We start from the raw sequence: 22,049 nt of genomic DNA, 5'->3' as shown, positions 1-22,049 counted from the left end.
TACGGGCTACCTCTGGCTTTTCAAATATTATTAGCATCAGCTGTAGTATGAACAGTTAATATCCAGGATGATGGAAAATATATTCTGTCAACTTCCAGAGAACTACCAGACGCTCATTCTTGAGAGCTTTTATCACCTTTATCTTACGTTCAAGAAATGATGCTAAATTTAATGTCCATTTCATGATTTTTTTAAACATACTTTCAATCTTAACAGCATAATTTTGGAGTATCCTGGAGATGGAGTTGAAATTAAAATTTACAATATTCATAATCTAAATGTAGATGAATAAATAATTATACTATTATATAATGAGTTACTTAATTTATATTTAAATGTACAGTATATCTCCTTATTGTGATGCTTGAAGCTTGGGCTTTATACTACCATACTAGATCTAATTTCATTGTATTTAAGTACAATAACAATAAAGATTATACTTATACTTAATCAGACTGAAGCAAAAAAAAAAAAACACCAATAAGTATACCTTTCAGATCATGGTGATTGATCATTATAATGATAATAACCATCTGCAATTAGATATGTAAGTATTCATAGTTGTCTTCTCAGAAATTGGAAACAAAAAACACTTACTTCCAATATCGGGTCGCAGCTTTTTATCATAGTCTCTCAGTAACGTGTTTAACAACAGTGTGATATCAGTATCATGAGCTTTTGGAGACATTACCCATTTTTGGTTTGTTGTAAAATCATCAAAGTCATCCTCTTCCACCTTTCTTGAGCTGCAATTTAAAACAATTTAAAATCATGTAAATTGCATGTAATAGAAGAGTAAAAGTTGAGAGAGCTGAGAAAATCCTTCATGTGAATGTGTTTTTATTATTAGGTTAAAAACAAGTTAGTTTGTCAAACCCATGCCTGTTCTGGAAGCTAAAGGCTAAAAGAGCACTCTAATAAAAAAATAATTGCATACTTTTACATCAGTATTTGTCCACCAGATCACAAATTTAGGAATAAAAAAGAGAGAGGGAGGGAGGGAGGGAGGGAGGGAGGGAGGGAGAGAGAGAGAGAGAGAGAGAGAGAGAGAGAGAGAGCTCTTTTAGCTTTTAGCCTTCCATATATATACATGATGCCTTCATTTATATTTTTTCTAAGTCGTAGCAATCAGGAATAATAGAGCAGTCTAGAGAACTTCAAATGCAGCATTAATTATTCTTTTACCTGCAAATATTATATAATATAAAACATTCAAATGCAAAATCTCATCATTTACTCCATTTTAAATTATTTTATATCCTCTATGGAAAGGAGACTTGGCAAGAAATTTGGGGGCAAAGTTCTTGAATCATGTGACTAACTAACCCCCCCCCAAACATTCTAAACTTAGCAAATTGAACGTTCTTCCAGAATCATGAAGGGTAGGCCTATAGGGTAGGCACTCAAGTTAGATTGGCTTTTTTCAAAAAAGATTTTTTAGCGATATAAATTTTTGACTGGAGAACTCGGTACTGAAAAACTGAACTGACACCAGAAATGTTAAAATGTCAAGTTTGACTCTACCATTTCCACTATTTTCAGAAAGCAGGGAGACATAAAGAACATTTTGATACAGATCCGTTCCATTACACAGCTGGGGAGGGATCATATGCATTAATGTGGATGTTTGCAAGTTCAGTCTGTATTTTAGTTCAAAGAATCTGGTAGATGAATAGGGGAGGAAATTCTCGCTTTGGTTAAAATCCTAAAAGGGAAGCTTGTAGGTCTTGCATTGTTGTTGGACTGGTGCTACTTATTCTTGACTACTCCGTGGTATTCAAGTTTAAAGTATTACATGTCACCCATCTCTGAACCAGTTCACTCTAATAGACCATAGACACAAAAGACAATAATTGGAGTAGAAAGGGTGGTTTGGAATAAGGTAGCATCCCGTGCTCTTTTGAAAGCAGAAGCAATCTGATTTGTATTTCAAGTGTATTTCATATTTTATAAAAAGGAGAAATAAAGCCAAACATTCCCTGATTGGCTATTCATGAGTAGAATGAACAGCTTCTGGGTTCATTTATGCACACCACCATAAAACCCTGGTCTTCTTAATGTGATTTTTTCCCTTCATTTCATCTTTTTTGCTTACCTCTCCACAGGTTAACTTTTTTCACATTTTGCCATCTCTCATTGCATTTCAGACTTTGTTATAGCTTAATTTAATTTATATAAGCACCAGCAAGCAACCAAACATGAGTGCTGCCTAAGTTCAATTACTTATTCCGAGTGCTGTATTAAGTACTAAGTTAAATTAGTGCATCTTCAATATTTGAACTAAAAAAAAAAACTTCGAAGGAAACTGTAATTTGTTTCTCATGGCACTTAGTGGTTCACTCCTAAGTCTTCCTATGCCTGTTTCATTTCAAATGCTGACATCCATGATTTGTCAAGACACATTAGCTGAATTATTTTTCTTGCTGGAATGCCTTATTAGAGGATACAAGGTAAATTCAATTTGTATTCAGATGGAGCCATTCCAATTCTACTTAAATAAGCAGGCTTGGGTGCTGAGCAGTTTTGGCAAAGCAGTATCTTGAGCCTATGTTGGCCCAGAAAATCATTTCTTGCATCCAGTATCAAACTTTGAGGCATTCAAAATAAGTAAGCATTCAGCCACAGCGGCAGCAGCTGCAATATCTTTGTGCTTTCATCAGAATGATGAAAACAACATTATGACAACTTACCACACTTTCTGATCATTTTAATATAATAAATACTGTATCCAGTTTTGGTCCCCACAATGTTAAAAAGATGTTGAGACTCTAGAAAGAGTGCAGAGAAGAGCAACAAAGATGATTAGCGGACTGGAGGCTAAAACATATGAAGAACGGTTGCAGGAACTGGGTATGTCTAGTTTAATAGAAAGAAGGACTAGGGGAGACATGATAGCAGTGTTCCAATATCTCAGGGGTTGCCACAAAGAAGAGGGAGTCAAACTATTCTCCAAGGCACCTGAGGGTAGAACAATGGGTGGAAAATAATCAAGGAGAGAAGCAACTTAGAACTGAGGAAAAATTTCCTGACAGTTAGAACAATTAATCAGTGGAACAATTTGCCTCCAGAAGTTGTGAATGCCCCATCACTGCAAGTTTTTAAAAAGATGTTGGATAACCATTTGTCTAAGTGATGTAGGTTTTCCAGGGGGTTGGACTAGAAGAATCCAAGGTCCCTTCCAACTCTGTTATTCTATTCTATTTTGAGTGTGCATGCAACACCAATTTGATTCTTCTTATCTCCTCTGCAGATGCCAAAGGGGTTGGTTCCCAATAGAATAGATATAGGTGACAATATAACATGGTATTTAAAGGAGGGAAAAAATCCTCCAAATTCAAGTAAGATTATGAAGTCCAAAATCTAACATTTCTTAAGTACAGGTAGTCCTCAACTTATGTCTACAATTGGACCCAAAATGTATGCTGCTAAATTGAAAAATGTGCTAAGTGAGCTTTCCCCCATTCTATGACTTTTCTTGCCACATTTGTTAAGTGAATCACTGCAGTTGTTAAATTAGTTACACCGTTGTTAAGTGAATCTAGCTTTCCTATCAACTTTACTTGCCAGAAGGTCACAAAAAGTATCACACGACACTGCAACAGTGGTAAATCTGAACCAGTTGTCAAGCATTCACATGTAAATCACATGACCATGGAGATGCTGCAACAGTCATAAGTGTGAAAAATGGTCATAAGTCACTTTTTTCAGTGCCATTGTAACTTCGAAAGGTCACTAAATGAATTGTTGTAAGTCGAGGACTATCTGTAGTAGATTCCTAAAGTTTAAGTTCCATCCTGGTTTTCTTGTGATATTTTTCTCTTCAAGAAGTCAAGGGTCTTTAAATAGTTCCAACATTACCTCGCTCAATACTTCTTGTAGTGTTTGGTAGAGTTCTGCTTGGTAAACCATCTGGTCCTGGTGTTTTCCCCTTCTTTTGCCTTTTGATGGCTTCGGTTACCTCCATCATTGTAATTCTTTCTTCTAGTGCCTTCTTACATTTTTCTAGGATTTTGGTTATTCTAGTTTTCTCTAAATGTTGTCTCATTTTATCTTCTGGAACCCTCTCATGTTGATACAACTTATTGTAGAAGTTCTCAATTATTTTTCTCTTTTTTTTTCATTTAAATGTTGTATATTCCCTTCTTCATACACCAAAACTATTTAATGACTTATTAAGTGAGGCAGAAATGCCAGAAACATGGATGGAGGCATGTATAACACTTATATTAAAAAGAAGAATCAAATCCACAACAAATAAAGCACTATAGACCTATTTCACTATTAAATGTGGATTATAAAATTTTTGCATCAGTAATGGCAGAAAGAATGAAGGGACTTTTCAATGAATTTATACATACAGACCAAAATAGATTCCTCCCTAAGAGACAGATCAGGGTCAATATGCGAATTATATTGAACATGCTAGAGTACTATGAAGCCCACCCAGAAAAGCAAATGGCGTTGTTGTTTCTGGATGCTCAAAAGGCGTTTGATAACGTGAACTGGCAATTTATGATAGTGCAACTTCAAATGATGGGTTTTGGCGAGGGATTTGTAAATACGATTAAAACGATCAGCAAAGGAAATGGTAAATGGTGATATGACAAGAAAGATAGCGATTACAAAGGGAACTACACAAGGATGTCCACTATCACCATTACTATTTATACTGACACTAGAGATTTTGAATAGAGAAATACAACAAAATAAAGAGGTAAAAGGTATGAGGGTCAAAAAAGAAGAATATAAATTACAAGCGTTTGCGGATGATTTGGTGTTTATTATGGAGGATCCAATAGAAGCAGGGCCAAAACTAGTTGAAATAATAGAAAAATATGGAGAAGTAGCGGGCTTGAAGATTAATAAAGATAAAACCAAAATCCTGGTGAAAAATATGACAGAAAAACAGAAAAGAGAGTTGATGGGGAAACTGGACATACAGGTGATGAAATATTTGGGTATTCAATTGCCATCAAGATGTGGAACACTAAAGGAGGATAACTATTATAAGGTGAGAAAACAAATAGAAATAGACTTGGAAAGATGGAAAAACCTACAATTATAACTAATGGGATAGCAGTAGTAAAGGATAGCAGTAGTAAAGATGAATATATTACCAAGATTGTTCCAAATAATACCGATAAAACTAGAGAATAAATTCTTTGAAAGTATGAACAAAATAGTGGAGAAATATATATATGGCAAGGGAAAAAAGCAAGAATTAACATGAAAATGTTACAAGATGCAAGGATTCGAGGTGGATTTGGATTATCAACCTGGGAATTGTACTATCAAGCAGGGGGTCTAGCTTGAATGAAAGAATGGATTTTACTGAGAAATACAAGACTATTGATGACACTGGAGGGGCATGATTTGCAACTGGGTTGGCATGCTTTTCTGTGGTATGGTAAAAGTAGGGCACATGGCTATTTTCAAAGACATTATGTAAGGGATGGATTATTAACAATATGGGAAAGATTGAAAGGGAAACATTATTTAGAAATACAATGTGGCTTTCAACAATGGAAGCATTGACACATCCAAATATTAGTAGTATGAAAAATATTATTAGATACAAAGATATCTTAACAGAAAGGGGGGAACTAAAACAAAAACAAGAATTAGAAGAACAAGGGATTGATATAGGTTGGTTTTCACAATTGCAAATACAATCAAGATATGAAAAAGATTGAAGGGAGTATGGTTTTAACTTAGGAAGTTCAGAGTTGGATAAGATACTTATGGGAACGGAAGAAAGAATAATCAAGGAACTATATAGCTACCTATTAAGAACTATGCTAGAAGAAGAAGTGATAAAAGATACAATGTTAATTTGGGCAAAGAATTTTGGCCATACGATTGAGCTAGAAAAGTGGCAACAACTATGGGAAAGGAAGTATAAATTAACCATGTCAACAGCTTACAAAGAAAACTTACACAAGTTTCTTTAAAACTTTGAAGATGGCTCAGATGCTCAAGTAGAATAGAATGTGGCACTCAGATGATTAGTTAGGATAACTGTTTTTTTTCCCCTGAATTATCCCCTCTCTGAAATCAGTGTATTGGCTAATGGTGTGATTGTAGACTGGGTGTAATGTTTTTTTGCAGGGTTGATCACGAGATTGTTGTTTTTCCCTGTTGCACATTAGCCAGAGTCTTTTTGATTGAGGCTGTCTACATATTGAAAACAATTATGTAACCAATCGATAAAAATGAAGTAAACTCTGCATGCAGTATCTTTTATGAGGAGATATTATAATATAACCAAAACAAAAGACACCGTGCTGCGTTTTGTCTTTTCTATTTGATAGGTTGTGATAAGAAGAAGAAAAAAAAACACAATATGTGAACATCATGTATTATAACTGGAGGAGAGAGGGGTATGAAAAAAAGGCTATAATTTCTGCATTCTCTTCCTGTAAAATTGAAAAAAAGTAGAATAACTGCAGAGCAATACCCTCATCCAGAACAGCCCAAATAATTAAAAATAAATGCACATTCTTCACCCTTTCTATCTTTATTTTTCTGTTCTTGTCCACTCAGGGTCAAATGCTGGATGTGTTCCTTTGGCTCTTTCTGCACTGTGAATATTAAGCCTTTAAAATCACCAAAATGCACAGGAATTGGCAGTTGAAATGACTGCTGTAAATTATGTATGGGTGAGGGGAGTATAACAGCAGTATCTGCATTCCTGACAAATATTTCAGGTTTTCTTTAATGGCGATGAACTGTTGCCAGATTATATATGTGGGTGGGTGGGGGAAGAGAATGAATTAACTCAATTTTCATCTTCATCATTGGTTTTAGGAGGAAAGGAAAAAATATTTCAATTTGTATCTTGTGCTGTAATCAAAACACCCTCTGATTGAATTGAGATTACTTTAAGATCTACAACTCCCGTCACTACCCCACTCCCTAATTGCCCTATCTGGGCCCCATGGGAAGTGGAATCCAAAGCATTTGGAAGACCACCGACTCTCCACCCAGGCTTAAAGAAGGTTATTTAATTAAATTGATAGGAAAATTAAGAGTTGCTTTGGAATTTTAATGATCAAAACATATGCAGACTGCATTATTTTCACTTTCTCAGAGCACTGTTATGATTTGCAGGTTTTCCTATGGTGTGAATTCACTTTATGTGATTTATAAGTTGGCTAAGAATTTGCTTTCAGTGAAAAGAATTGATATTATGCAAATTATGGAGTCACAGTTAAGTTGCACCGGGGATCTAGAAACATACTAAACTTCTTCCCACCAAAACCACCTAAGATTTTCCAAACAAAACCCATTTCTGCTCTTGCTCACAACGTTTATCATAATGTTTGCTATGGTTCTACTTGTGTGCGCTGTCTCCATTTACTTTTCAGCATTTACTTTTAGATGCCCGGCTGTCAATGGACGACCATGTGGCAGCCGTGGCAAGGGGGGCGTTCCACCAGGTTCGCCTGGTGCGCCAATTACGCCCCCTACTGGACCGGGATGCCCTACGCACAGTCACTCATGCACTGGTGACGTCTCGCCTGGACTACTGCAATGCTCTCTACATGGGGCTTCCCTTGGGACGCGCCCGAAGACTGCAGCTAGTCCAGAACGCAGCCGCGCGGGCTGTCATGGGGAGTACTAGGTACTCCCACGTAACACCTCTCCTGCACGAGCTGCACTGGCTGCCTGTGGTTTTTCGGGTGCGTTTCAAGGTTTTGATCACCATCTTTAAAGCGTTCCATGGCACAGGACCTAGTTACTTGCGGGATCGCATCCTGCCACATACATCCCTGCGGCTAATTCGCTCTCACAGGGAGGGACTTCTCCTGGTGCCGTCCACTAGGCAATGCCAACGGGCGGCGCCAAGGAGTAGGGCCTTCTCTGTGATGGGCCCAACCCTCTGGAATGACCTCCCCCCCGACATTAGAACCACCACCGACTTCCGCTCCTTCCGACAAAAATTGAAGACTCACCTGTTCCGATTGGCTGGCCTGGCACAATTATAACTGTTACCTCCTGGCAGACATATTTCTTAACTGGTATTTTAGGGGAATTGTTTTTTAAATTTAATTTTATGGGATATTTTTAGGGGTTTTAAAACTATATTTATATACTTTACTCAGCTGTACAGTTCTTTTTAACCTTCTTTTTAACCTCCTCCATATCTATCTATCTTCCTATTTAATAATTTTAACTGTTCAATTATTTAGCTATTTATATGATGTATTTCTTGTATGGACTGTACACCGCCCCGAGTCCCTTTCGGGAGAGGGGGCGGCCTATAAGCGCTCAGTAAATAAATAAAATAAATAAATAAAAATAAGCATCTTTTGGTGGGTTTTTTGGGGGGGAGGGGGGAATCTTCAGGTGGTTTTGATCAGAAATCTTCAGGTGGTTTTGATATGTTTCCAGATCTCTGGTGTTAATGAACCATTCTTCCATATATATATGCCTTGGGATGAGTTTTTAATCTGGGCAAATCTATTATGCACAACGAAAGAAAGAATGCTAATAAAATGCGTTGCGCAGTTCTACCTCTTGTCTGTTATGATACCCGCATGCAATAGAACAAGTGGAGAAATGCTTTTACCATCCATAGAACATGACAGAAGAAATAAAACATGTTTGAACAATGTAGCGCAAGGGTTTTAAAATTATGAACACATTTTTAATGTGTTTGGATTTTAAAAAAAATGATACTATACCCTGCCACTCTGTTTTTCCATGAGTTCAGTGTTTCATTTTATGCAAGATTTTCAGGGAAAGTAATACTCATATAAACCAAGGAAAACTTGTACTTATTTCAAGAAATTGACATAATTATATGATTCATAGAGATCCCTAATCAAACTGCAGACTTTAGACACAACTAACGTATGTTGCTTGCAAGAAACTGATTCAAAAGGCTGATCATTAACTATCACCACTATCACTCATTAGCAATTAATTCCCGCATCAGGATCCCAAAACCCATAAGAGAATCGGTCTTCCACAGTCCAGTAACTAATTAAGGAAGAGTAACCAAGCAACCAATTGAATGGTGTGAAGAATCTCTCTAATCATCCGCATTATGAGGGAACCATTAATTATTTCATTTATAACAGAATCAGAAGATAAAGGATGTCTATGGTCATGCGTTCTACCAAGCCTTAATGTGGCTTTGCTGGAAACTAACCAAGCAGAGGAGAAATCTAGAACTCAGGAGAAAATTCCTAACAGAGCAATCCAAGCAATGGAGTAGTTTGCCTTCAGAACTTGTGGGTGCTACATTACTGGAGGCTTCCAAAAAGAGACTGGTCAACCATTTCTCTGAAATGGTATGGGGCCGTGATGGCGAAACTATGGCATTCAGAGCCCCCTCTGTGGGCACTTGCAACAGTGCAAGTGCCCACAGCATTTTTGAGCCATTTTCAGGCCATTTTGGTGGGCCTGAAATTGGCCCCAAACAGCCTGAAAACAGCATGAAAGGAGGCCAAAAAACAGGCATGGTGCACCAGCCAGCTGGTCTTTGAGTTTCTGGTGCTCAATTGCATGCAAAGACCAGCTGGCCAGCATGTGCTGGAGATCAGCTGGCTGGCGCAAGGCAACCCAACTGGCCTTCAGGTTTCTGGTGCTCTGGTGCGCACACATGCATGTGCATGCATGTTTGGGCACTCGGTCCCAAAAAGGTTCGCCATCACTGGTATAGGGTTTCCTGCTTGAGCAAGAGATTGGACTTGAATATCTTCAAAGTCCCTTCTCTATTATTCTATGTTCTATTTTCTATGAGTATGTTGGCCAAATCAAGTCTAGACTCTGACAAATGAGTATTTATGTTCTAAGCTGTCATTTGAACCCAATCAACCCAAGCTTAGCCCATCTTAGCAGGATCTCTCAACCAGACCTAAAGGACTTATATGGGCCAACAAAATGAGATTTGATGTGCTGTAAATTTTGGGAAGAAACCCCTGTGGTGATAATCAGACAGGACTGCAACATAAAAAGATCATGGGGCTGGGATGGTGAGCTGCAAATCTCAATTCGGTGAGCAGTGGGGATACAAAAGAAACATTTGTCTCCAAAATTATTGGGAAGGAGTTGGGAATAAAAAGATTAGTCACTTCCTCTGTTCATACAAATATGTGGTTTCACTGCATCTGCATGATGATGTAAAGCTCTAATCATCCCATCACATGGGACAGGGTAGGAAAGGTGTAGAAAAAAGAAAATTGAACAGAAGGTAGAATACTGGGGAAGATGTTTTTAAGGGCTTTTCAGTCAAGAAAAGGATGGTGGTATAAACATAAACAGAATATGTGGCAAGTCCATACAGAGGACAATTTGTGTTTATTCCAACACTCAAGAACATTCATTAAACAGTGTAGATTTGATTGCCATATGGGTGTGATTTCCACTGTCTAAGATGATTTGGATGTTATATTTCATAAACCTGATCAAGCACTTTGCCATGCTCTAAAAAAGGAAAGGCCAATTTTATTTCGTTTGCCACAATGTAGAAAAGATGTCGAGACTCTAGAAGGGGTACAGAGAAAAGCAACAAAGATGATGAGGGAACTGGAGGCTAAAACATATACAGGAATTGGGTATGTCTAGTTTAATGAAAAGAAGGACTAGGCGTGACATGGTAGCAAGATCTCAGAGGTTGCCACAAAGAAGAGGAATTCAAGCTATTCTCCAAAGTACCTAAAGTCAAAACAAACAGCAATGGATATAAACTAATCAAGGAGAGAAGCAACCTAGAACTAAGGAGAAATTGTTCTGATGGTTAGAATAATTAATCAGTGGAACAATTTGTCTCCAGAACTTGTGGGTGCCCCAACAGAAGTGGGTTTTTAAGAAGAGATTGGACAACAATTTGTCTGAAATGGTATAGTGTTTCCTGCCTGAACAGGAGATTGCACTGGAAAATCTCATAGTCTGTTATTCTGTTATCTGATGTCATTTTCACAGAAATCATCAACAATAATTCAGTCCTGAAGTTACAAACATGCCCCCAAACGTTTGAATGAATATGAATACTGTACATATGCATACTTTTCTCTATTGTTTGCATTTTCTTCATCATTTTCCCTAATACATAAATATTTACAGGCTTGCTGTTTCTCCTAATGTACTTAATTTGGCGGGTTGCCGTTATAAATCATACTGTACTTTTGGAAAATTGCAGATTCCTTAGTATACTTGTGTTCCAAATTCCCACACATACATACCAGGTGGTTTTATTTTGAAACTCAATTGAATCAAATTTCACACCCATCTCTATTTTATAATGAAAACTATGTGTTCAGCAAAAATTGAATTTCCAACTGATAGGAAGATTAAAAAAAATAAGAATAACAAAAAAAAAGGAGTTGATAGACGAAAGTGTTATTTGTCTGGTCCATCAGAGCCCTTATATAAGAGGGCTGGGAACATTTAAACCTCATCTGTTAATTCATTGTATTTGGGGTTAGTTCATGTATGTATTTATCATATAAATATGATCCACATTTTCCAGACCTGAAAAGTGGGAACAGGAGAGAAGATGGATTCTTGAATGCACTAGCAAACTGAAGCATCTTGAAAACTCTTTCCTAGATGCAACAATCAAGATAAACTAAGTTTTAAAGCTAGCGTCAGTCCAGATTTGAGCATTGTCACATCTTAGCCATGGAAACACCTACACAAAGCATGGTATCACTTATCCCCAAGGACTTATTATGAACATGGAGCTAGAGGTTAGGCAACAAACATAGCTATTTGTGCAGCCTCAAAAAGCAGCCCACACAATCTGCAGTAAGAGGTCTTCTGGTGAACTTCTCCATTATCTTTCCACTTTGCACTTTACTGGCTTGCAAAAAATCAATTAAGAAATGCACCTTGAACCAGATTATTCTCCTCTTAGGAATGCACAACTCTTCCTCCTATAGAAAATTCCAAAATCTGGAGATGTGCTAAATTATCATGCATCCTTTTTAGTTTGGAGTTGCTACATTTGCTTCCTGTGGAAAGTTGGTAAGTTTGGGTACGTGGAGCACACATCAATAACTACAGATGAGGAAAAAAGAATGAAAAGAAAGGCTCTGGCCATATCTAGGTAAACTGCTGTCCAAAATGATGATTGAATAGGCTGTTTGTCACCTTGGCCCAATATCTGCCACAGGGTATTAAGAAAAAAATTATGGATGGAAAATCTGCTCTAATGGTTTCCAGAGGAATAAACTGTAATAATCTTTTGCAGCAACCATCCTCCTACCATTTTTATTTCAGGAATTAGATCTGCCAATCGCTTCTGTGATCAATAGTTTTGAGTGTTTCCTGATCTTGGAATCTCCATATGATGGCTTTACCTCATTTGATGTTCACCTGAAGACTCAAACATATGCCTACAAAATAAACAAGGATGGCAAAGTAGCCTAAAATTTTGCTTCAGTGTGCCCTCAGGCATCTCACCCACAACACACACACAAACACAGATGAACTACTGTATTATGGATAGTGGGAACACATAGTGGGATTTGCTTTTGTCCCCAAGAACAATGCCCTTAATCATTCTTACCTCCCACTCCCACTGATGGCATTGGTGCAATAGGGTAAATTAAGGACAAAACTACATCTCACAGGATCTCCCTTGAGACCCTTTTATGAATTGTGCATTAAATACTAAACCTTCTAGATATTAGCATGGGCTTAGAATTTACCCAAAAATAATGCTTGGGTCAAGGATGCGTATCTCTTTCCTTCTTGTTATCCTAATTCCACCTGCTCTCCGTTATCATTCATCATTCAAGGGGGAGGGGCAGGGAAGGAAAACATAGCTTATTCCTAATAATAACTTTGGAGTAAGGAAAAATGTCCATACTTCACTTTTATACTTTTCAAAAACATGTCATTGGAAGGAATGCCTCTTGTAAAATGAAGCCTGCCACCTGCCTTTCAAAAGAAAAGAAAAGGTATGTTCAAATAATTGTGATGTGTTGCACATTAACCAGAAAGATCTGGTTAAGGCATGGCTTTAAAATGGAATTCCAGAAGATCCTATTTGGATCTCTCTAGTTCAAGGATCTATTCCAGAGTGACAGACTCCACGAAGCCTCCAAGCAAGACTCAAGTGCGAACCACCTTCTAACTAGCATTCCCCAACAGATGAATGAAGGAAAACATCTGGCACTCAGCAAAAGCAGCCAGTTGTAATCTTATCCTCCAAGCCTCCCTTTAAAGCCATACAGGTGATTCAGAATCTTGGGGTTGCACATACATGTATATATATTCGGTGACTTGCAAATTAGAAGGGGGAAAGATGCTGTACCATCTTAGAATGGTTTAGAAATCTATGGATGCCAATCCACTGGTAGCTTGAACTGTTCAAATGGACAGAACCAAATGGTTAACCATTGTTCATTCCATGAGTTGCCATTTCATGAAGGGTTGCTCCTGAGAATGGAAAGGGAGGCAGGGGTAGGGAGAGAAAACTGGGTAGTGGAATGCCAAGAAAACTGAACATCAGCAAAGTCAGATCTGAATCACCATCACTTTCACGATTGACATGGCGGTTGTAGATGAAAGGAAGCTATCTGGTTGGATAATCTCCTTTTACAAAACACCATTCAAGGCAATCACTTTGAGCCATCGAAGGAGATGAGCCTCTGGAGACATTCCAAAATCAGTTGTGGAGACACAAACACGGTTAATAAAGCTCACTGCTGTCACCACGTTCCCACTTCGTCTGCCTTCTTGGGGATGGTTTCTTTCATTTAATTTAGGGGAAATGTTCCTTTATTGGCAGGTCTACCGACTACCCGCCATCCTCGCTTCTCTTCCTAGCCTTTCCCAAATTCTGACCGGTCAAAGACCGAAGGGGGCTCGTTTCAGATTAATGTCAGCCCTGAATCCGAGCCACGGGAAAGGCAACCAGGCGGCCTGCCGTCACCACGGGAGTCCTCCCAACGCGTCCTGGATCCAGCATCTCTCCCCCCTCCGACGCCCGTTCCCGACAACGCAGACAACCGCACGAGCTTCAAAACGGCGCGAGAGATGGAGGGAAGGAAAGCTCACTTTCGGGTTCTTTAGCAAATGAAATCGAGAGGAAAACTTTCCGCACAAGAGGAAAAGGAGAGGAATTCAAGCGGTGGGTAGGGAGACAAGGGTTCGAAGTGGTCGCGGTTCTTAATCAGGACCACCAGACGGTTTGGGATTTTTTTGGGGTGGTGGGTGGTGGTGGGTGGGTTGCGTTGCCTCCCCCAAACCTGGGTAATAAGATGGGGGGCGAAGGGCGGGGGGCGCAGCTGTCCTCAGTTATGATGTGTCAAGGTCCAAGTCAATTTCACTGCGCTTCTACTGTGTGTGCCTGACCAATTTCAGTGCGCGCCTGCCCACGCACCTGCTCTGTTTCACCGGGTTTTCACCAAAGTACCAAGTTATTTTGGTTGTCCTGGGAAGCACCAAGTGGAACGGAGAGGGGTGACGGGTTGGGGGTGGGGTAGATGAATCTGTTGCCTGTCAGATTTGCTTCGTTTTAGGGGAACCTTTTGTTTAACCCTAAGAAAGAGATGGGGAGATATTAGCAGGTGACAAATGCGCCAGTGACACTTACCAGGCTTGGAAAACGGAGAGGAGGAAGAAGACCACTAGAAGCTTAGCGGACATGATCCGAGCAGCCGAGAGAAGCCGGAGGAAAGTGCAGCCACCCTGCAGGAAACGTTGCTGTGGAGGTTCAGAAGCGGGTGGGTGGAGAAGAGAACAGATTTGTACCCCTCGCTTCTTTTGGCCCCCCTCTTGTTCCGTGCCAGAAAAAGCCCGCTTTTTTTGAGTCCGCGCCTCCAAAACTGGTCGCACCCTTCCAAAGCGAGATGCTGCGATCCAAAGGGGCGCCAGGATCCTCCGCAGGTTCTGACAGGTGGTGGTCAGAGGCGCTCCAGTCCGTCGTTCTCCCCTTCCCGCGCACTTCCCCACCCCCACCCGCGGCAGTCACTTGCCTGAAGGAATCAGTCCTTCGCAGTCCCGGGAGTTGCCTTAGCGGGACCCTGGGGTGGTGGGCTGGTCCCAGAAGGAGAAGGAGAAAGAGGCACCTGCAGAAAACACATCAGGCGGCGCGGGGCAAAACGGGAGAAGTCCCGAAGCCCGGAGCGGGACGCCTCCTCTGGAGCTCGCCGGGCCCCGGGCCAGGCACTGGGTCTGCCAGGGAGGCGGGTTGCGCGGGGTCTCGCACCATCGGAGAGGTGCCCGCGGGATCCCCGCCGGCCGGCCAACAGGTACGCGGGTGGTCGCCTCAAAGATCCGATCAGCCTAAGGGAAAAGGCGGGAGGGGTGGAAGTTGGGAACGGGGGACTGGGAGCCCCGGCTCGGCTTTCCTCGGCGGCGGGCAGCGGCCCCTCCCGGTGTCAGCGCCGCCTGCGCTTGGCGGCGAGGCTTCTGGGCTCGGCGGGCTCCGCGACGACAGTTCTGGAGGAGGCAGCCAGCCCCTGCCTCGTCAACATCGCCTCGGCTGTCCTTGCCCACGGAGGGAGGTCCCTGCCAAGCGCAGGATTGGCGAGGCAAGTGGCGATCGGCGACCAGGGGCCAGCGAGCGGGCGGCGATGCTTAATTCGGGTGGGCGCAACGGGAGCGCCTCTTGATCTTAAGAGATCCGGGGCGGGCGCCGTTGCCACCCGCCCACGGATCGAGCCAAGATAGGCTCGAGGAGTTCATTCATATTCAGGGCTGCGTCTGACCGTCTAGCGGTTAGGCAATCGCTGAGAGAAGTCTTTGGGGTTTCTAGTCCCTAGGAATATGGGATTTCCCTCCTTCTGAAATATTGAGCAGCTAGCTGGTCCTAATGTTTGAAACAAGTGAGGAAAGGAAGGAAGGAAGGAAGGAAGGAAGGAAGGAAGGAAGGAAGGAAGGAAGGAAGGAAGGAAGGAAGGAAGGAAGGAAGGAAGGAAAAGAAAGAGGGAGGAAGGGAGGGGAGGGAGGAAGGGAGGAAAGAAGGAAGAAAGGAAAGAAAGAAAGAAAGAAAGAAAGAAAGGGGAAGGAGGAAGGGAGGGGAGGAAGAAAGGAAGGAAGGAAGGAAGGAAGGAAAGAAAGAAAGAAAGAAAGAAAGAAAGAAAGAAAGAAAGAAAGAAAGAAAAGGGAGGGACAAAGGGAGGGGAGGGAGGGAGGGAGGGAGGGAGGGAGGAAGGAAGGAAGGAAGGAAGGAAGGAAGGAAGGAAGGAAGGAAGGAAGGAAGGAAGGAAGGAATTTAGTGGTTTACAAGGCAGATGGAAATCCAACCAGGGTATAGGCAAATCAGTTGTTTCCTGGCTTAAATAGACTAGCAACCACAATCATTTTAAAAATATCATAGAATGTTTTAACCAGTTTTCCCTGCTCTATTCTCAGGAAAAGTAGACCAAGGGTTCCAGCCCTACTTGCTGACTACTGAAATTGATTGTGCCAGGGCCTCAGTTTGTGCCTTCCAATCATTTCCCAAGGTTTGAGGCTCACAAGTCTTGCTGTTCAGACAGTGTGTAGGGTTTGATATGAAATGTCACAAACATCTCTTTCCCAGTACAGGTGAGGAGATGCTAGAGATTTCCCAAGCAAAACATTCTGCAAGAGAAATCCACCCCTCCAAAGTTTAAGGTTTTGTGCACAATGTATTTATGAAGGGCACAATTTAATTAGTTAGTTATTAAATTTGTTTGCTGCAAGGGACAATCTTACCAATAGCTGCGGCTGAAGTGATTAAGTCCTACCATCTTTTGGGGGGGCTACTAAATCAGCATAGTCTGAGTCAAGAAAAAAGTAAGCAAATAAACATCATTACAGCCATAAGATGTAAAGATTCTGTCTCAATATTTTTACTGGTTTGCTTGGTGATCCTGTATTGTAAACTGCTCCAAACCACAGATTCTCACCTGCTGGGAATAGAAAAGCTTCAGTCTTAAACAGAAGAGTTGGTTGTTGTTTCTTCAAGAAAAACTTCAGTCAAGGAGGGTTTTATTTGTTTAATCTTTGAAGCATTTCTGGAGCAATTGTGATACTTCTTACGAATATTTCTCCATGCCACCCAATAAATATATTATTTAAAAAGGTGGCAGATTCACAGTTATCTTTTCTTTTTAGAAGGTAACATAGTCTTAAGTGAGCTACTCAGGAGTAAGTTGACCTTATTTATTTATTTATTTATTTATTTATATTTATTTATTTATTTATTTATATTTATTTATTTATTTATTATTTATTTATTTATTTATTTATTTATTTATTTATTTATTTATTTATTTATTTATTTATTTGGACTTATTAGTAGCCCCCTCTCCCCACAGGGACTCGGGGCAACGTACACGAGCAACAGTCAGCACAATGTCATACAGAGGAGGTAAAAAATAAATAAATAATTACAATACTCAAAAAGGTTAAAACCCCAATAACATTAATAGTTTAAAAACTAAAATTAACAATTAAAAAAATGACCTAGGGGTGGAAAAGTTGTCGAGTTATGCCAGGCCGGCTAGCCGAAACAGGTGAGTCTTCAGTTTACTGCGGAAGGAGCGGAGATCGGTTGTTGTTCTAATGTCTGGGGGGAGGTCGTTCCAAAGGGTAGGGCCCGCCACAGAGAAGGACCTACTCCTGGGCACCGCCCTCTGACAATCTCTAGAGGACGGCACCCGGAGGAGACCCTCTCTGTGTGAGCGAATGGGCCGCAGGGATGTATGGGGCAGGACACGATCCCGCAGGTAACTAGGCCCTATGCCATGGAGCGCTTTGAAGATGGTAACTAACACCTTGAAGCGCACCCGGTAGGCCACAGGAAGCCAGTGCAGCTCGCGCAGGAGAGGTGTTATATGGGAGAACCTCGATCTCCCCATAATTACCCGTGCGGCTGCATTCTGGACCAACTGCAGTCTCCGGGTGCACCTCAGGGGGAGCCCCATGTAGAGAGCATTACAGTAGTCCAGGCAAGACGTCACCAGCGCGTGAGTGACTGTGCGCAGGGCCTCCCGGTCCAACAGGGGTCGCAATTGGCGCACCAGGCGAACCTGGTGGAACGTCCCCCTCGCCACGGCTGCCACTTGATCTTCCATAGCCAGCCGGGCATCAAGGAGGACGCCCAAATTGCGTGCCCGTTCCACCAGGGCTAATTGTTCCTCCCCGATGGCCAGCGATGTAATGTGCTGGTTGTACCGGGGAGCCGGAAGCCACAGCCACTCTGTCTTGGAGTTAATTTAAATATATTAAGGAAATCCATTTTAAGTTTCTACATTTAACTTTGGCATTATATCAATTTAGCATGACCCACTTTTCTGCACATTCAGGAGCTTTCTTTGCAATTCTATACAACTCTTTCACATCACAATAGGGAAATAGGTAAATTAATTCATACTTCTTCCTACTCCATACATTAAATAATTTCTGCTTTGGAGAAAAATAACACTGTAGGCTATAAATTCTATGGCATAGACGTTCTTGGTCACATTACCTGACTATATTTCATGCAAATTAGTAAATGCATGTTGTAAAAGGTGGATATTTTTCCTGTTAGAAGAAAAGTTATTCAGATTACGACAAAATACCTTGGTTTCTGAGGATTCTTATTCTTGATTTATATTTCATTCAATATACTTCCTGATAATTTTCTACTTCAGATATTATTTAAGTGAAGCAGAACTTCTATACAGGCTAGATAAGGCCACTGGAGATCAGGAGTCTCGCTTGACAGCAATAATTGTATGACAAGTGTGATAGCTAAACTGTGTGATTCACACATCTTTGTAAATGGAAGGCATTTTAGAGGTCCTCGGTGCTCTCTGAGCTTGGTTGTTTTCTTGCAGATGTTTCATTACACAAACTAGGTAACATCATCAGTGTAGTAAGAGAATGGGATTTGCTCTCAATGTATACAGTATCCTAGTGGCTTCCCCTGCCAGGGTTGGTGGGAGTGATCTTGAAGTTATTTGGTTGGGCTGTTAATACACTATATTGCCCAAAGTATTCGCTCACCTGCCTTTACTCACATATGAACTTACTATAAGTGACATCCTATTCCTAATCCATGGGGTTCAACATGACGTCGGTCCACCCTTTGCAGCTATAACAGCTTCAACTCTTCTGGGAAGGCTGTCCACAAGGTTCAGGAGTGTGTTTATGGGCATTTTTGACCATTCTTCCAGAAGCGCATTTGTGAGGTCACACACTGATGTTGGACGAGTTTACGTGGCCTACCACTTCGTAGCTGAGTTGCTGTCATTCCCAAACACTTCCACGTTCTTATAATACAGCTGACAGTTGACCATGGAATATTTAGGAGCGAGGAAATTTCACGACTGGATTTGTTGCACAGGTGGCATCCTATCACAGTTCCACGCTGGAATTCACTGAGTTCCTGAGAGCGACCCGTTCTTTCACCAATGTTTGTAAAAACAGTCTGCATGCCTAGGTACTTGATTTTATATATCTGTGGCCATGGAAGTGATTGGAACACCTGATTCTGATTATTTGGCAATATTTTTGGCAATACAGTGTAGCTTGTTTGGCAGTTCCTTGATTGGGGTATAGCTTCCTTCTTGATTGTTGATCTGATGTTCATCTTGGACTTCATCCATGCTCATCTGAATGTTGATTGCTGGTGGGGAGATGTCTTGGTCTTTTTCTTCACTTTTTGGCTTGTTGGTTGTTTCTTTTGCACAGTCTGTAGAAGTTGTTTATGATGTTGTTTATGTCTATGTGTCTATTGATGGCCAATTTGCCAGCAGGCCAGGTTTCCAGGAATTCTCTAGCATTTTTGTACTTGGCTTGGTCTAGGATGATCATGGTTTCCCAGCTGAAGCTGTGGTTAAGTCTGTCCGTATGTTGTGAAATTAAATGTATTCTGACTGCTAATTGGTGTTCATGGCTGTTCTCTGCTAATCTTCTGCCTGTGTGTGCTTCACTGATGTCATATCGTTGTAATAGTCTGTTGGTGGCTTCTGAGATGTATTCTAGTGTTGTCCTTTTTACAGCTTGTGTTGGTTGTGCTATATTGGGTTGAGTGGTCAGGCACTTTTTCATGACGTTGCATGGACATCCATTTTATCTATTTAATTAGAAATTTTATATTGCAGCCTGCTCAGTGCGATGCTAGGCGGCTTACAAACAATAAAAACATAGTATAGACAAAAATAAAATAAAAATAAAAAACGGTAAAAATAAAAAATATAAACCCCCACCCCCAGTGACAACACACAGTCAGATACACCATTTGATGAGTTCCCTCATACTCTGGCTTCCTCAGGTCCACTGGCGAAACCAAGTCTTTAGGGCCTTACGAAAGAGTGTCAAAATGGGGGCCAATCTAACTTCTGAAGGAATAATATTGCAACGGGAGGGAGCCACCACAGAGAAGGCCCTTCTTCTAGGTCCCACCAGATGCTCCTCCTTATCGGATGGGACCCACAATATTTCTTGCCTCCCCACTGTAGCCAGTCAGGAGGCTGGCAAGAGACAGTCCCTCGGATCACCTGGTCCCAAGCCATGAAGGATTTTAAATTTGGTTGTAAGTTGTTGTTTCCTTTTTCTACTGTTCAGTGTTGCTGCATTATGTTTGCGCTCATCCAAATAGAGTTCTTACACAGCTTCTCTTGTCGGAGGTTGGATTATTACTTTGGTAATTGGACACTTGACTCATAGCGGAGCTCATAATACAACATCTGGAATCATTAGCACTCCCACAAATACAAACCAATACAACGCAAAATATGAATCAGGAATGTAGACAGCATGGTCACCATCAGCAAAAGAAGACCAGTTAGAGAACATCCACAAAACCATCAACTACATCTTCAAAGGGGTCCAATTCACAAGGGAAGAAGAAAACAATAACTGACTACTCATTTCAACCCCGAGCTACACATAGTTTCCTTTATTTGAAGGCATATTGTCAGAAGAGATTCTCCAGCATTCATTTATACGTCAGTGTTCCCATGTTGGAATTTGGCCTGATAGATGTTTACTGAGGTATACAGCATTCCAAAGAAGAAGCGGGCGGAGCATGAGTTTTGTGCTACAGCTCCAATTCAAACCACTTCAAAACTACCACCAAACACTGCAAATTGGCAATATTAGTAAAGAGTCTGGTATCCCTGGCTGCAACCTTCCCTACCATTAATATCAGCAAGGCTGACGCATCATGCAACATTATGATGTGATGTGTTAAGTTTCAGTTTAGTATATTGAATAGTCAAACCTTGCTAATAGCAGAAGGAAATCAACCAACCACAGAGTTGGCCTCCTCAGGGTGCCGTCGGCCAGGCAGTGTCGGCTGATGACCCCCAAGGGGAGAGCCTTCTCTGTGGGAGCGCCTTCCCTCTGGAATGAGCTCCCCCCCCGGAGCTTCGCATAATCCCTGACCTCCGGTCCTTCCGACGTGCCCTTTTCCAGCAAGCCGGCCTGGCCTGTTAATTTTAATAACTTATTTTAAATGTATTGTTTTTTTAAAAAAAATCAGTTTGTTTTTTTGGATATGGATTTAATCTTTTAACTTTTGGGATGTGTGTTTTTTAATGTCCTTTTGGAGAAGGGCGGCATATAAATCCAAATAAACCAAACCAAACCAAACCAATGTTGGGAAGGGTTTTCGGAGGAGTGGGAAATTGAATCTTTATTCAACCATCATGTACACTATATTGCCAAAAGTATTCGCTCACCTGCCTTTATTCGCATATGAACTTACTGTAAGTGACATCCCATTCCTAATCCATGGGGTTCAATATGACGTCGGTCCACCCTTTGCAGGTATAACAGCTTCAACTCTTCTGTGAAGGCTGTCCACAAGTTTTAGGAGTGTGTTTATGGGAATTTTTGACCATTCTTCCAGAAGCGCATTTGTGCGGTCACACACTGATGTTGGACAAGTTTACATGGCCTACCACTTGGTGGCTGAGTTGCTGTCATTCCCAAACACTTCCACATTCTTATAATACAGCTGACAGTTGACCGTGGAATATTTAGGAGCGAGGAAATTTCACGACTGGATTTGTTGCACAGGTGGCATCCTATCACAGTTCCACGCTGGAATTCACTGAGCTCCTGAGAGCGACCCATTCTTTCACCAATGTTTGTAAAAACAGTCTGCATGCCTAGGTACTTGATTT

At 41.1% G+C, this 22,049-nt stretch overlaps 1 protein-coding gene across 1 annotated transcript in view; it reads right to left on the bottom strand.

Moving 5' to 3' along the window:
- GABRG3 (gamma-aminobutyric acid type A receptor subunit gamma3) overlaps positions 1–14,724 on the bottom strand; it is a 441,769-nt gene extending 427,045 nt beyond the window's left edge. Inside the window, exons 1-2 of the mRNA XM_081947663.1 lie at positions 14,555–14,724; positions 598–746 (exon numbers count right to left, since the gene is read on the bottom strand). Coding sequence (XP_081803789.1) covers positions 598–746; positions 14,555–14,607 — 202 coding nt within the window. The 5' untranslated portion in view covers positions 14,608–14,724. The remainder of the gene's footprint in view (positions 1–597; positions 747–14,554) is intronic.
- Positions 14,725–22,049: the final 7,325 nt, after the last annotated feature.

The sequence above is a fragment of the Natrix helvetica genome (assembly GCF_964273705.1).
Source record: "Natrix helvetica genome assembly, chromosome: 3".
Taxonomy (NCBI): domain Eukaryota; kingdom Metazoa; phylum Chordata; class Lepidosauria; order Squamata; family Natricidae; genus Natrix; species Natrix helvetica.
The sequence above is the reverse complement of the archived record's forward strand: the minus strand, read 5'-3'. Positions and strand labels throughout refer to the sequence as shown.